The following is a 12,787-nucleotide window of genomic DNA, read 5'->3' as shown; positions in this document are numbered from 1 at the left end:
AAGTGACATTAAACTACACTGCCCCAAAATTGCAATACCAGCCTACGTCATAAAGAAAATATGTTATCTTTTGAGTACAAGAGCAAAACGCACCTCCCACTTTAATGGAAAGACAAAACCCACCTTGGTGTCTTGATCGAAAGTAAGAGAAACATCGGTCTAATGTAGTCAGGGCCAGACCGAAGTAAAGAATACCTGAAGCTTCTAAGAGATCAAATGTTAAAATGCAAGCCTGTTTATACAGAGAGATACAGTGAGGATAACAAATATTAAGGAAAAGATGGCTAGGGGAAGATAAGGCTACAAATTCTCATGCTTCACAGGATATACCTATGTATGAACAACAGAGGCAAGGAAAAAAGAGTACCCTAGAGGGCTGTTATTTAACTACTACCTATTAAGCAGCTCTCTATTCATCCAAAGAACCACCATGAACAGACGGGCCGAAAAGGTCAATGGACCACATAATTCAACAGCAGCCCATGTGACCCTGGGGAGGGACTCTGGCTTGGTGGTACTACTTATCCTCTGTATGCAGGAAGTCCCAAATTCAACCCCAGGAATATCCAGTTAAGAGGACTCCGGCAGCCCCATAGCTAGGGGATTTTTTGGGAGGGGGCCTTGGGGGGGGGGGCTCACCAGCTAATTAAATCAAAGCACAGCGCAGGTGGTAAGTTGGGGCACTTTGGGGGGAGGCTGGGAGGGAGGGGGCCAAGAAGAAACACTAGGGGGCCGGGGCCCCACGGGCCCCACATTAGCTACAGGCCAGGTCTCCAGTATTAGGGGCTAGGAAAGACATCCACCTAGGAGTAGCCTCAGCTACACAGATCAACAATGTGACTCTCAGTAAAGATAAGTCCATGAACTCTCCCCCCCCCCGAACAAAAAACCCAAGAGAGAGAGAGAGAGAGAGAGAGAGAGAGAGAGAGAGAGAGAAGGAGAAGAAGAAAATTTCAGCAGGCCCTCTCAAGAACTGCCCAGGAGGCAGAAAAATTACTAAACCACACTTCAAATTACAGTAACCGGCTCCTGAAGGAGCCCAACAATAAATCTGTATCTGAAGGTACGGAGTCCCGGTTTATTCCGAATTGCTGAAAATAATAGTAATACAACCCCCCCTTTCCCCCATCTCCCCAGCTTGCTCTTTGGGGAAATTAAGTGCACCGTGCTGGGCAGTGCAGGGGTTAACGGCGACTGATGTCGAAATGCCATGAGCCTGTGCTTTGTTCATCAGAGCGTTAAATCTGAAAGCTCCAGAGAGCGCCGGCGCTGCAAGGGCTGTGGTATAAAGTTCTGCATTAAAAATTCATATCGCAGGCCTGCCACAGTCCTCGGCTCTGGCTGAAAGGAGAGCTGGCGGGGAAATATTAGACACCCCACCATCTCACTGGCAATTGGAGACATTCCTCAACAAACAGCACCTCGGGAAAGGAATGAAAGGGCAAACAAACCGTGAAACAAATCAAAGGGTTCAATTATCTTCCCCTCTCTTTTCCTTTCCAAAAAGGAAAACTTTTCAAGCTTTTTAAAGGCTGGAATCGCAGGGAGGCTCTCCGGCTGCTGAGCCAGCTAGAGGTTTGGTGCAGGGTTTCGCTCGCTTTGTGTACAGCGGGCTACGGGAGAGACTTCGGAGAAGGCAGGAGGAAAGGCAAAGCAGTCGTGGGAACAAGCGAACCTTCCTGTTATACTACCATCATACCCATCTCTCCATTATGGGGAGACAGTCGCAAGTATAGTAATTTGTTTGGTCCCGGGTAAGGACTGAAATCACAGTTATCACGAGCAGACGAGGTGCTGTTCAGCGGCTCCATTTGCAACATCATTCTTAGCACTGCTAGAACAAGGAATATGATACTGGCGCGGCTTAAGGTTTGTTCACTATCAGAACTACTCATCTATTTGTCTGCGTATGTACCTGAACCACAAAGCAACAGTGAGCAGCAACCTCTTTGGAGGAGAGGAGACAACAGCAGGTACTTGTTACAAATTAACTGGGTGGGGGAGCAGGGAAGATCTACAGTAGCATAATGTGGCACCAAATCACTAAGGCCCCCCCCCGCAATATTGTCAGCCCCTCAACTTGGCTTAAGTGACTTAGAATTAAGACAATCTTATTTAGAAATTCTGGGTATTAGCTTTCATATGCATGCACACTTCTTCAGATACATCCAAAGAAGTTTGCATGCACATGAAAGCTTATACCCAGAATTGGTCTTTAAGGTGCCACTGGACTCAAACTTTGTTCTGTTGCTTCAGACCAACACGGCTACCCGTCTGAATCTATCATTTAGAAATGTGACCCTCACACACAACCAAGAAAGAGACAAGCACAGTACAAAAATGCACACACACTCTAACAACCACAGGCCCTAAACAACCTGAATGTTATATAATAGAAAACCCAACTTGGATATAAATGTTCCCTTCATTTATAATGCTGCTAAACTCTCTCCTCTACTTCCCACCTTCTGCTTTTACATCTCTCGTCTCAGCTGATAAGCTTATGGGCAAGGGCCTTGGGTTTTATGACTGATGCAAGTCACCTGTGGGTCAAATGTTGACAAAGTGAGATATAAGTAACAAAAAATATTAATGGGGGGAGCATTCCTTAAAAAGTACCATGAGTTCCACCTGGATTTTCAGGGCCCCAAACAGCTTACTGGCCTCTAGACAGCACCTTTCCTCCATCCTTGTCAAATTACTTGGAGAGCAGAAGTCGCAGAGAAGGTCTGACTATCTCAGAAGACCTTTAGGTGCTGGTACATTTATGCTCTGACCCGGGTTGCCCAGACTAGCCCGATCTCGTCAGATCTCAGATGTGAAGCAGGGTTGGTCCTGGTTAGTATTTGCATGGGAGACCAACAAGGAATTCCAGGGTTGGTATGCAGAGGCAGGCAATGGCAAACCACCTCCGAATGTCTCTTGCCGTGAATACCCTACAGGGTTGCCGTAATTCAGCTGAGACTTGATGGCACTTTACATGCACACCACATTTAAAGTCCACGCCGACATCTGTTACTCTTTCTGTTTAATTGTGTTTCTTGTACCATGGTTTTGATTGCTTTTTTGTAGTTATAATTGCTTTTTTGTTGTTGTAAGTTGCTTTGGGTCCCTTCGGGGAGAAAAGGAGCAAACACGTATTCTAAAATAAATTAAGAAGGTAAAAACAAAAACTGGCTAAGTCAGGTCATACATTTGAATGAAGGGGGGGGGGGGCGCACCAAGGCAAAATAGAGAAGAAAAATGTTGCAGCGAGAAATGGAATATTTAATAGTTATGTAACTATTATATAGTTAATAGTTGTATAACTATTAAACATTCCATTTGCCTCTGCACCATTTTGTTTCTTCTTCTTCATACATTTGAATGCCCAAGCTGATAACCCAGGAAGGAAGGAAGGAAGATGGAGATTATGTTCTGTGGCAGGGAGCGCTGGTTGCCAGCTACAGGTGGTCCACAGGTTTGAGTGACTAAATCGATGCTGTACTAGAAAGCCTGCATCATATAGTAGATGGCAGGGTGACCTTTGTCATTAGTTACGCTCTGTTAACTTCCAGATTTACTGCTCATTAAAACCAAGAGACCAGGATTAACTGAATCTGGAACCTGCTGGATCTCTTCTCCTACACTTGCCAGTGCACTTTTGCCCCAGTCTGGCCATCTCGAGTAAAGCCATTCTCCAGAGCTATGACACTGAGGTGGTATGCTGCTCTGCTACACTTCTGCAGGTTCATTTGTTTCTGCATTGCCAGAGCTCAATTGTAGCTGTCTTTCCACTGAATGTCACTGCACAGACTCCCCACGCAGGAGGCACAAGCTGGGATGCCTTGCAGGCAATGAAGAAAAACTCAGGACAATCCACTTAGAGCACCTGTACATTCTGATGAGATCTTGCCCACGGCACTAGCCTACTTCATATTTACATAGGGCCAAACTACAAAGTAACACTTTACATGAGCTTGAAATGGGGAACTTGCACTGGTGGCAACTCCTGTGTGAAACTGCAATAGGGGCCTGATACAGTTCGGGACTGTGTCGTGGGGGGAGGAGGGGCTCCTTCTGCCTCCTCACCATTTCCAGGAGTCAGAACGGCCCCGGGATGGGCTTCTGTTGGAGCAAATTCCCCTGTAATCGGCCATAGGCTAGTTAGGCCACCTCTGGCCTGCTGATGCAAATCCAGCATTCCCGCAGTGGCTCTCCCCACCCCAAGAATTTCCTTTTAGGAAACGGCATAAGAAGAGACCAGCAGGCTGTAACAGCCAGTGGCCCTCCCCATTAGCACAGTCTTTAGGAAGGCATTGGAAGTGTTCCCCAACAGTACACACACCTTCTTCATTGGGGCTGTGTCTCAGTAGCAGACTCTCTGCCTTGAATGTGGAAGGTCCCAGATTCAAGCCCTGGCATCTCCAGTTAAAATGTTTGGATCGTAGGCAACATGCTTGCTTGTTACCTACCTAACATCGTAGGTAGGATGAGCTTCTGCCCAAGACCCTGGAGAGCTGCTGCCAGTCTGAGTAGACAATACTGACCTTGATGGACCAGTGGTCTGATTCACTATAAGGCACCTTCATGTGTGAACCCATGGCCTGTCTTCCTTCTAACTGAGACATTCACATTCACTTTGGCAGAGAAATCCTAACTGGTGGTGAGTGGTGGGCTGCAGGAAGGCATGATCTTGCAGCCTCACAGGTCACACTACACCGTGGTTCCCACGCAACGTTGCTTGTGGAATGGTGGACAGTCGTTTCCCCCACACCTTCCCCAGGTAGGAGAACTTTTGCCCAGGTTGGAGGCTGCGTCGGGTCCTCAAGACATCCTGGTATAAACAGCTGTCTCTCCCTTCTCCGCTGCCTTTCCTTCACATTTGCTGCCCGGTCTTCTCTCGCCCAGTTCCTTCAAGGGTGCCCAACCCTTTCAACATTTTTGCCCACTTTCCTTCCCACTCCTGGAGTGCCTCTCGCACTGAGCGGGCAGAGCTGTCCCACTGATCCAACCCAGAAACGGTTGCAGTCTGAAAAAAACCTTGAAAATCCTCTTACACAACTGCTTTGGCAAGCCCTTCCGTGTCCCAACAAAAATCAAACTGTGCTGGCCGTTTGTCTCAGGAATCCTGTATTAATAAACATGAAGACGAGCACTCCTTACCTCCCACACTCAGTGACAGAGGAAAACAAAAGCCAGCTGTAGTCCTCAATGGATCCTTGTTCCCTGCATAAAGGACTAATTACATTTTATTTCAAGCCTACACATGGAAAACTTTAGCGATGCCGTCTTGTCGATTGCAGCTTCTGGTATTCCAGCTGACGTGCTGCAAAGCCCCCCCCCCCCCAATTAACACGTTCGTTGCTTCAGATGCAGCCAAGATAAAAAACTTGGGGTGGAATGGCAAGGCACCCAAGAAAGTTTCTTAGAGGGCAAATGCTTCGGGTGCATTGAGACCATTTGGAGGAGCTACTCTTTAAGAGCAACACCACAGCCCCAAGCCAAAGTTCATGCAATCGTGTTTGCTCACATTCACCCCTCGTTTTTCCCTCCAGGGATTAAACCAGGGACTTTCTATATGCAAAGCAGATGCTCATCCATTGAGCCATACCCCCGTCATTGCTCACAATACTGTCTTGCTGTGCCCACTATATTTGTGTGTGTGTGTGTTTTCTGCATGCACGTGTATGTGCACATACGGGATATATACACACATAACTTTGCCAACCGATGGTTCCTGCTTCAGGCCCCTGACAAAGCAGGACTCTGGTGTATGCCCCAGTAAATGTGGGCATCTCTAAGATGCTGCAAGACGCTTTTTGGGTTTTTACTACTAATGCTAACAGTAGTAGCAGTAGTAGTGGTGGTGGAGGAGGAGGTTTTCGTTATCCTCTCTCAAACAGTTCTTCTAGAAACTAGCCAAACGCAGAGTTTTCACCTTGCTTTCCACCCTGGAATACTTACAAAGACGATGAAACAGAGAAGTCCACATATGAAAACCACAACTGAAACCAGGCCGGTAGCCGTAGGAAAGAATCCCACAAGGCCTCGGTCGTTTTTTGAGAATTAGGCAAGGAAACAAGCACACAACAGACACATTCTGTTTCCATTCTACTTTCTGCTTCCCTTGAGTGTAAGCCTGGCCATCATTAAAGAGGTTCAACCCTTCCTGGGTAGAAAGACGCCTTGCACGGCCTAAGCCTGGGTACAGAACTGATCGGACTTTTTAAAAACTCATAAGGCGCTGGTATCAAAACCGCATGTCTGCCACTGACAAGAGGCCTGTCTTGTAAAACTGGGTGGCTTGCAAACTTTCTGGCATCTCGAAACACTTTCTATACCCACCTGCCTGCCCCAGAAAGCCCATGTGCTGGCAGAGGGTTCTTGGGAGTGTTCTAGGGTGTACACTCAGATCGCTTGGGGAGCAGGCTGGCCTACGGGACCTCGCTGGAGGCCCCATTAACTGAGGAGAACCCCTCAAACATATTCAATGCTCCCTACGGCTGTGTGTTCACAGTGACACCTCAGTAGTAGGGTAGAGAAGTGGTCGTTCAGGTAGGTTTGTCTGCCATAATTGGCTTCCTTGTTGAAGAATGCTTCTGAGGAACCCTTAGGGTTTTCCAGAAACACAATCTGAAAGTCCCTGATGCAGCTTCTGGTAATACCTACACTCTTTTACAACCACAAACACTTCAGCCCCTGGCTCGACATACATTCAAAAGGATAAAACCCTGGCAAGATCGCTTCCTCCTTTCATCCCAAGGCTAGTGAGCAACTCCCTAGAGACACACTGTGACCTCTCAGTGACCCAAGATAATCAGCAAGCCCAGTTGAAACCCTCTGGAGTTCTTGTTCAGGTTATGTCCATATTGCGAAATTGTTAGCTGCCTTGGGACCAAAAGCCAGCAAAAAGTAAAAGGAAACATAAATAAAATGTAGACAGGGGGGGTCCGTTATTACATGATTAGGAAAACAAAGAAGAACCCTGGGATAATGGCCTTGATGTAACCACCAAACCTGCTCTGGGTAAACCAATTTGTACCTGTACACTTAAGGGGGATTGAAGGGGACAGGGAGAAGAGGCTAAAACTTCAGCAGAAGGGGTGGGGGGGGGATACAGTAGACAGAATGAACAGAAAAGAAAGAGGACCCAAAGTTCACACACCTTATTGAACACTTCATATTAGTATGAGGTTTAGTTTCACGGGTCCAAAACAAGTAGGTTTACCAGCAGGCTCTCTCCTGTTTTTGCAGTGGGAGTAAATGGGTGGGGGGATGACATCACAGACATGGTGATGTGATGTCGCTTCTGGGCACTGCACAAGGCTCTAGGAATCTGCCCAATGTCTATGTACCATAGTGATTGGGGAGATTCCTAGAGCATCATGAGGCACTCCCCCCCCAATGCCTCACCCCCCCACACACTCCCAGACCTGACAACCCTAAGTGCAACCTGTGCTCTCTACAGCTCCATCACCAACATCAGGGCATCAAGATCATGTTGCAGGAGCCATTAAAAATGATTAAGTCCCATTCCAGTTTGAGATGGAGCCACATGGGATGGTGATCATGCTCCCCGTAATGTTAAAACCACCTTCCTTGAATCTGCACAAAGCTTAGCTGCCACCAGGGCTTTTTTGGTAGAAAAAGCCCAGCAGGAACTCATTAGCATAATAGGCCACACCCAACACCAGGAACTCATTAGCATATTAGGCCACACCCCTGGCAGCACAGCATATTAACATATTAGGCCACACCCCCATGTTACCAGAAGTGTGGTCATCCAGCCACACCCACCTTTTGCTTCTTATTCTGTTCACCTTGCTTGTGGTCAAAACCCAGGGCCTTTTTTGTAGCAGGAACTCCTTTGCATATTTAGGCCACACACCTAATGTAGCCAATCCTAATGAGTTTCTGCTGCTGGGTGTGGCCTATTATGCTAATGAGTTTCTACTGGGCGTGGCCAACTCGGGAGCCAGCCGGAACTCCGTCCCTGTGCGTTCCTGCCCAAAAATAACCCTGGCTGCCACCATCCCATAGTGGGTTCCCATTCCCAGCAGAGTGCGTGTGAAGATTTATGTCCACATGGGTCTTGGATTTTACATAAAACATGCAGCCAACGTGGAAGACATAGAGTGTGTTACTTAAGTGTACCATCAGGAAGAACTACACAAGCAGAAGTCGTTCTATGGGTCTAGACTGAGATGAGATAGATCATGCAGAATCAGGCCTAACTTAGCAACTGCATCTAGAGTCAGGCCTTCCCTTCCCCAACAAGAGGAGGTTGGATTAAACCAATGCAGGGCACAGGCGACAGAAGTCCAAGCAGCCTTACTTTGCAGTGGTCTCCTCGTCGTATTTTGTCTTCAGGTCAAACAACTCCGTCCGCGTCTTCTCCAAGGCTGAAGGGGAAGAAGCACAAAGAGACATCACGGACGTGCAAGGAGTTGCACACTGTACCGGGGGGGCCTCAGCTTGGTTAATAGTGAGCTATAAACTGTCCTCCATCTGAAAACCCGTCTCGCATTAAACCTTCTCCCTGACCAAACAAAATCACATCGGAGAAAAAACAAACTCTTAAAAGCTTTTCCAAATTCTTTCCTTTAAAAGAAAAAAAGGGGAGAGAAAGAAAGAAAGCCATGCCCCCTGTCTTTCAAGAGCAGTGAAAGTTTCCAGATACGGCCCTGGCTCGGTCTCGCTAAGCACGCCCGTATTCTGTTTATAGATCTGCTCTGTGACGTGAACCGTTGAGGCCTGAAAGTCCGGGAACCGGCTTTGGCTTCAGAGGGGAAAGCAGCGAGGCTGGCTACAGCATGGATAGCCAAGCATGAGCAGGTACGTTAAAAGAGCCAATAGACAAGCCGGTGATAGGAAGGGACTGCTAGCAGCGGGAGACGGGCAAAGGGAGCGCAGCAGAGTCCTGCCACTGCTGCTGCACACTCTGGGGGAATGGAATGCAGGTCACTAACAACATTTTCTCCGGGGGAACTGATCTCTGTAGTCTGGAGATCAGTTGTACTTTCGACCACCGCTGTCAGGCTTCTCTGAGGATCTTAGATACAGCTGGGCACACGGTCTTTGGCAGCAGAAGGTCTGAAGTAGAAAGGGAAGCCCTTTCCTGACAGGGCACCAGCTTGGTCACAAGATTCATATGGTCCCTATCTGTCTGTTCATCACTATTATCAGGGAGTCAGTACAGTTTAACAGTTAAGAGTGTTAGACTTGAATTTCCCCCTGTCCTACGAAGTTCACTGGGAGACAACGGTCCATTCTTTCTTTGCCGAAATTACCTTGCAGGGTTAAGATGGGGAGATAAAATAGAGGTGGGGGCGGGGAGCCATGTACGTCACCCTGGGCTCCTTGAAGGAAGGACAGGGTGATGATAGCTAGATTGTCATGGAATGAAGAGGCTTTCAACTAATGCCAGTTGAATGGGTTGGTTCATATTTGGCATCTTTTGCAGCTGCGGTGGTCACCACACACCTTGCTCAGATGGGTACAAGGCAACGTGTGAAGCAGTGATAACTGTTTTGGCCCCCAAAGATTTGCCTCAGCAAAGTCAGAGACACCCCAGCCCAGCAATGTTCCCTCTAAGCCGTGGAGTCTTGTGAGCAGAAATTCTACTTTGTGAGCTACTGGCATTAAAATTCTGAGCGAGTGATTTGGCTACTGCATAAATTAGTTTGCTCTGGAGTCATCCTTTCTGAGCTAAGACAACAATCTGTGAGCTGGAGGCCAAAAAGCTGTGAGCTAGCTCACACTAACTCAGCTTAGAGGGAACACTGCACCCCACCTCGTTCTCTGGTGAGTGGGTGAGGGAACGATCCCCACATCTGCAAAAATGGTGCCCCAGAATGGACCTTGCACTCCTCCTGGGGTCCCACTATGCTATATGCAGCAACCATTTGTAAACTCTTGAAAAGCGTCACATCAATAGAGACCCTCTGAAATGGCCAGCTGAAACGCACCTTCCCATTTTTCTACCTGGCGTTCTCTGTGGCAGGGTTTTGCATCAGAACCGCTGCTTAACCACGCACACCTCAATCAGGGGTTTGCCAACCAGTTTCTGTCCAGATTCCATAGCTAACCATGGTTAGTGTTCACTGGAAACGACACTGGTGCTGGTGGAATGATTGAAGCACAGAGAGGCTAACCAAAAATGAGTGTGGGGGGAGGGCAGGCCGGAAGTGAGCGCGGTGTCCCGTGTCATGCTCCCTATCTCTTGTAACTCTAGTCTCTGTGACAGGACAGAAGTACAATGGATGTCCACCCCTTCCCCCCTGACCAAGCTGCACAAGTCCAAGTCACAGGAAGAGAAAATAGCAAACCTGTTTGTAGAGTTTGCACTTTGTGTTCGGCCTCCTCCAGCTTTGAGGCTGTCGACATCTGCGTCTCTTGCAGCATTCTGGAAAAAGTAAGAGAACCAAGTCTGACAAAGAGGCCGACTTAAAAATAAACTGTTGTCAAACAAACTAACACCATTCTGTATGGTTAGGGACGAAACCGATACGTCCCTTGCCACTACAAGTCGGGCTCCTGGATGGCAACACGTGTTAAGGACACTTCATAAAGGTAAAGGTTCCCTTGCTCGAAAGCCAGTCGAATCCAACTCTAGGGCTGCGGTGCTCATCTCCGTTTCAAAGCCGAAGAGCCAGCGCTGTCCGAAGACGTTTCCGTGGTCATGTGGCCGGCATGAGTAAACACCAAGGCGCACGGAACGCTGTTCCCTTCCCACCGAAGTGGTACCTATTTATCTACTTGCAATTTCTTGCTTTCGAACTGCTAGGTATCAGAATGTTATTTGGGAGGCCACGTATCAAACTAAGAACAGGAAAGCCAGAGAAACTGCAAGCCCCAAGTCACGGTGGCAAAAAAGAATATCCACCATTGCAATGCAGGACTGTCTCCTTCCTTCCTTAGTAGTAGCAACTGGAGACACTGTAGCTCTGAGACAGAGCATATGCTGTGCATACCGAAGACACAAAGATGAATCTTTGGAATTTCCAGACAAAGTGTAGCAGAGTTCATAAATTATATTTATTGTTTTACTTGCTTCTTTCAATAGTTTACTTTTCTCATTGACACAGAAGATAGATTACAAAATAACACAGTTTTGATTCCCGAATCCCTGGAGAGCTGCTGTCATGCTGAACAGAAAATGCTGGGCTTGATGGACCTGTGGTAAAGGTAAAGGTTCCCTTGCTCGAAACCCAGTCGAATCCGACTCTAGGGTTGCGGGGCTCATCTCCGTTTCAAAGCCGAAGAGCCAGCGCTGTCCGAAGACGTTTCCGTGGTCATGTGGCCGGCATGACTAAACACCAAGGGGCACGGAACGCTGTTACCTTCCCACCAAAGTGGTACCTATTTATCTACTTGCAATTTCTTGCTTTCGAACTGCTAGGTTGGCAGGAGCTGGAACTAGAGACAGGAGCTCATCCCGTCTTGCGTCACCCGGGTCTTGAACTGCTGAACTACTGACCTTCCACAGCCTGCAGTTCAGCGTCTTAACCACTTGAGCCACCGCAGCTCCTTTGGACCTGTGGTAGGACTCCATTTACAACGGCTCTGTACGTCCATCAGAAAGAATTTACAGCTAGGCTTTTCCTCCGTTTAGCTAAAGGGCCTGCAGCTCAGTGGTTAAATACATCCTTGCATGCAGAAGGTCCCAGATTCAGTCCCTGGTACCCCTACAGTTCCAAGATCTCAGGTGCTGGACAAAATCTGGAAAAATACTCTTCAACATCCAATAATGCGTGATGCTGTAATTATGAAGCAATCTCAGCCTGACCATTAATCTGCCAGAGGAGCTCAGAAAGAGAACACCAAACAGTTCACCTGTTAACTTGAGGAGCTAGCCAGAGGGACTTGATGCATAGGTCTGGGGAAGGGTCTGCATCACACATACAACAGTAGGGGTGCTTTTGATGCATAGGATCAGTATGATAGATCACCTTCCAGCCAACCTGAGCCTGAACATTTTTATACAGCTGGTGGTGCCACGTCAGCTAGCCAAATCTGACTGATTTATAGACGCCATGCATGGAAAAGATCCATGCCATGAATGCCCAATGAAGACGAGAAGCTGAGAATGCCCAATGAAGACGAGAAGCTGGCAAACAGGATGTTTCCTCAACAGCTCTTGGGAACAATGCAACTCCATTTCACTTGCCATCTCTTTCTATGGCTACCTTAAGGACAAACAGCATGTGACACACACAACGTGCAAAAATATATATTTAGCAATGCTGAATAGAGGTCTGCAAAAAAAAAAAGCCAGTATTTTTCAGGTTTGGGTACCTTGGTTTCAGGTTTTGAACCCTCTAAAAACCAGTACTTTCCAGTATTCCCAGTTGCCAATACTGGTATGGTATTCAAATTCTAGTCAATGGTCCCGATATTGTATAATAGAGAATCAATCTAGGGCCCCGGTCACACGGGCCAGATAACACCAGGGGGAGGCGTGGCTGTTCGCCCTGGAGCAAAATAAAGCACGGTAGCCCGATCACACGGTCCCCCAAGTCTCCGCGCTTAGGCTGTTAGCTGGCGATCACACGGCGATGCTGGAGCGTGACAAAAAAGTGGTGCGGCAAGCGTTTCACGTTTGTGCGCATGCGCAGTTCCGCGGACCAGCACTGCTTTCAGTTACGTGTTTGTGCACATGCGCTTACGAAAAACATCCGGTTTGCTACGGGACATGGACGGGTGCTGGATGCCACAGGATACTAGTGCTCCCGCGATCAGATGCCTGCCCCTGCCATGTGTTTTCTGGATACTAGTGCACTTTCTGCAGTACTTTTTTACTGCG

The 12,787-nt window shown here is 47.8% G+C and overlaps 1 protein-coding gene across 4 annotated transcripts in view; it reads right to left on the bottom strand.

The window, feature by feature from the left end:
* The window catches only part of CUX1 (cut-like homeobox 1), a 238,095-nt gene that overhangs the window by 102,592 nt on the left and 122,716 nt on the right, over positions 1–12,787 (bottom strand). For all 4 annotated transcript variants that reach the window (XM_015408030.1, XM_015408031.1, XM_015408027.1 and 1 more), the window contains 2 exons: positions 10,311–10,387; positions 8,318–8,384 (listed from right to left, as the gene is read on the bottom strand). In XM_015408030.1, the coding sequence (XP_015263516.1) occupies positions 8,318–8,384; positions 10,311–10,387 (144 nt within the window). The remainder of the gene's footprint in view (positions 1–8,317; positions 8,385–10,310; positions 10,388–12,787) is intronic.

This window comes from Gekko japonicus, unplaced genomic scaffold (genome assembly GCF_001447785.1).
Source record: "Gekko japonicus isolate JY-2015 unplaced genomic scaffold, Gekko_japonicus_V1.1 scaffold1, whole genome shotgun sequence".
NCBI lineage: Eukaryota > Metazoa > Chordata > Lepidosauria > Squamata > Gekkonidae > Gekko > Gekko japonicus.
Note: the sequence above shows the minus strand (reverse complement) of the source record. Positions and strands in the feature narration are given on the sequence as shown.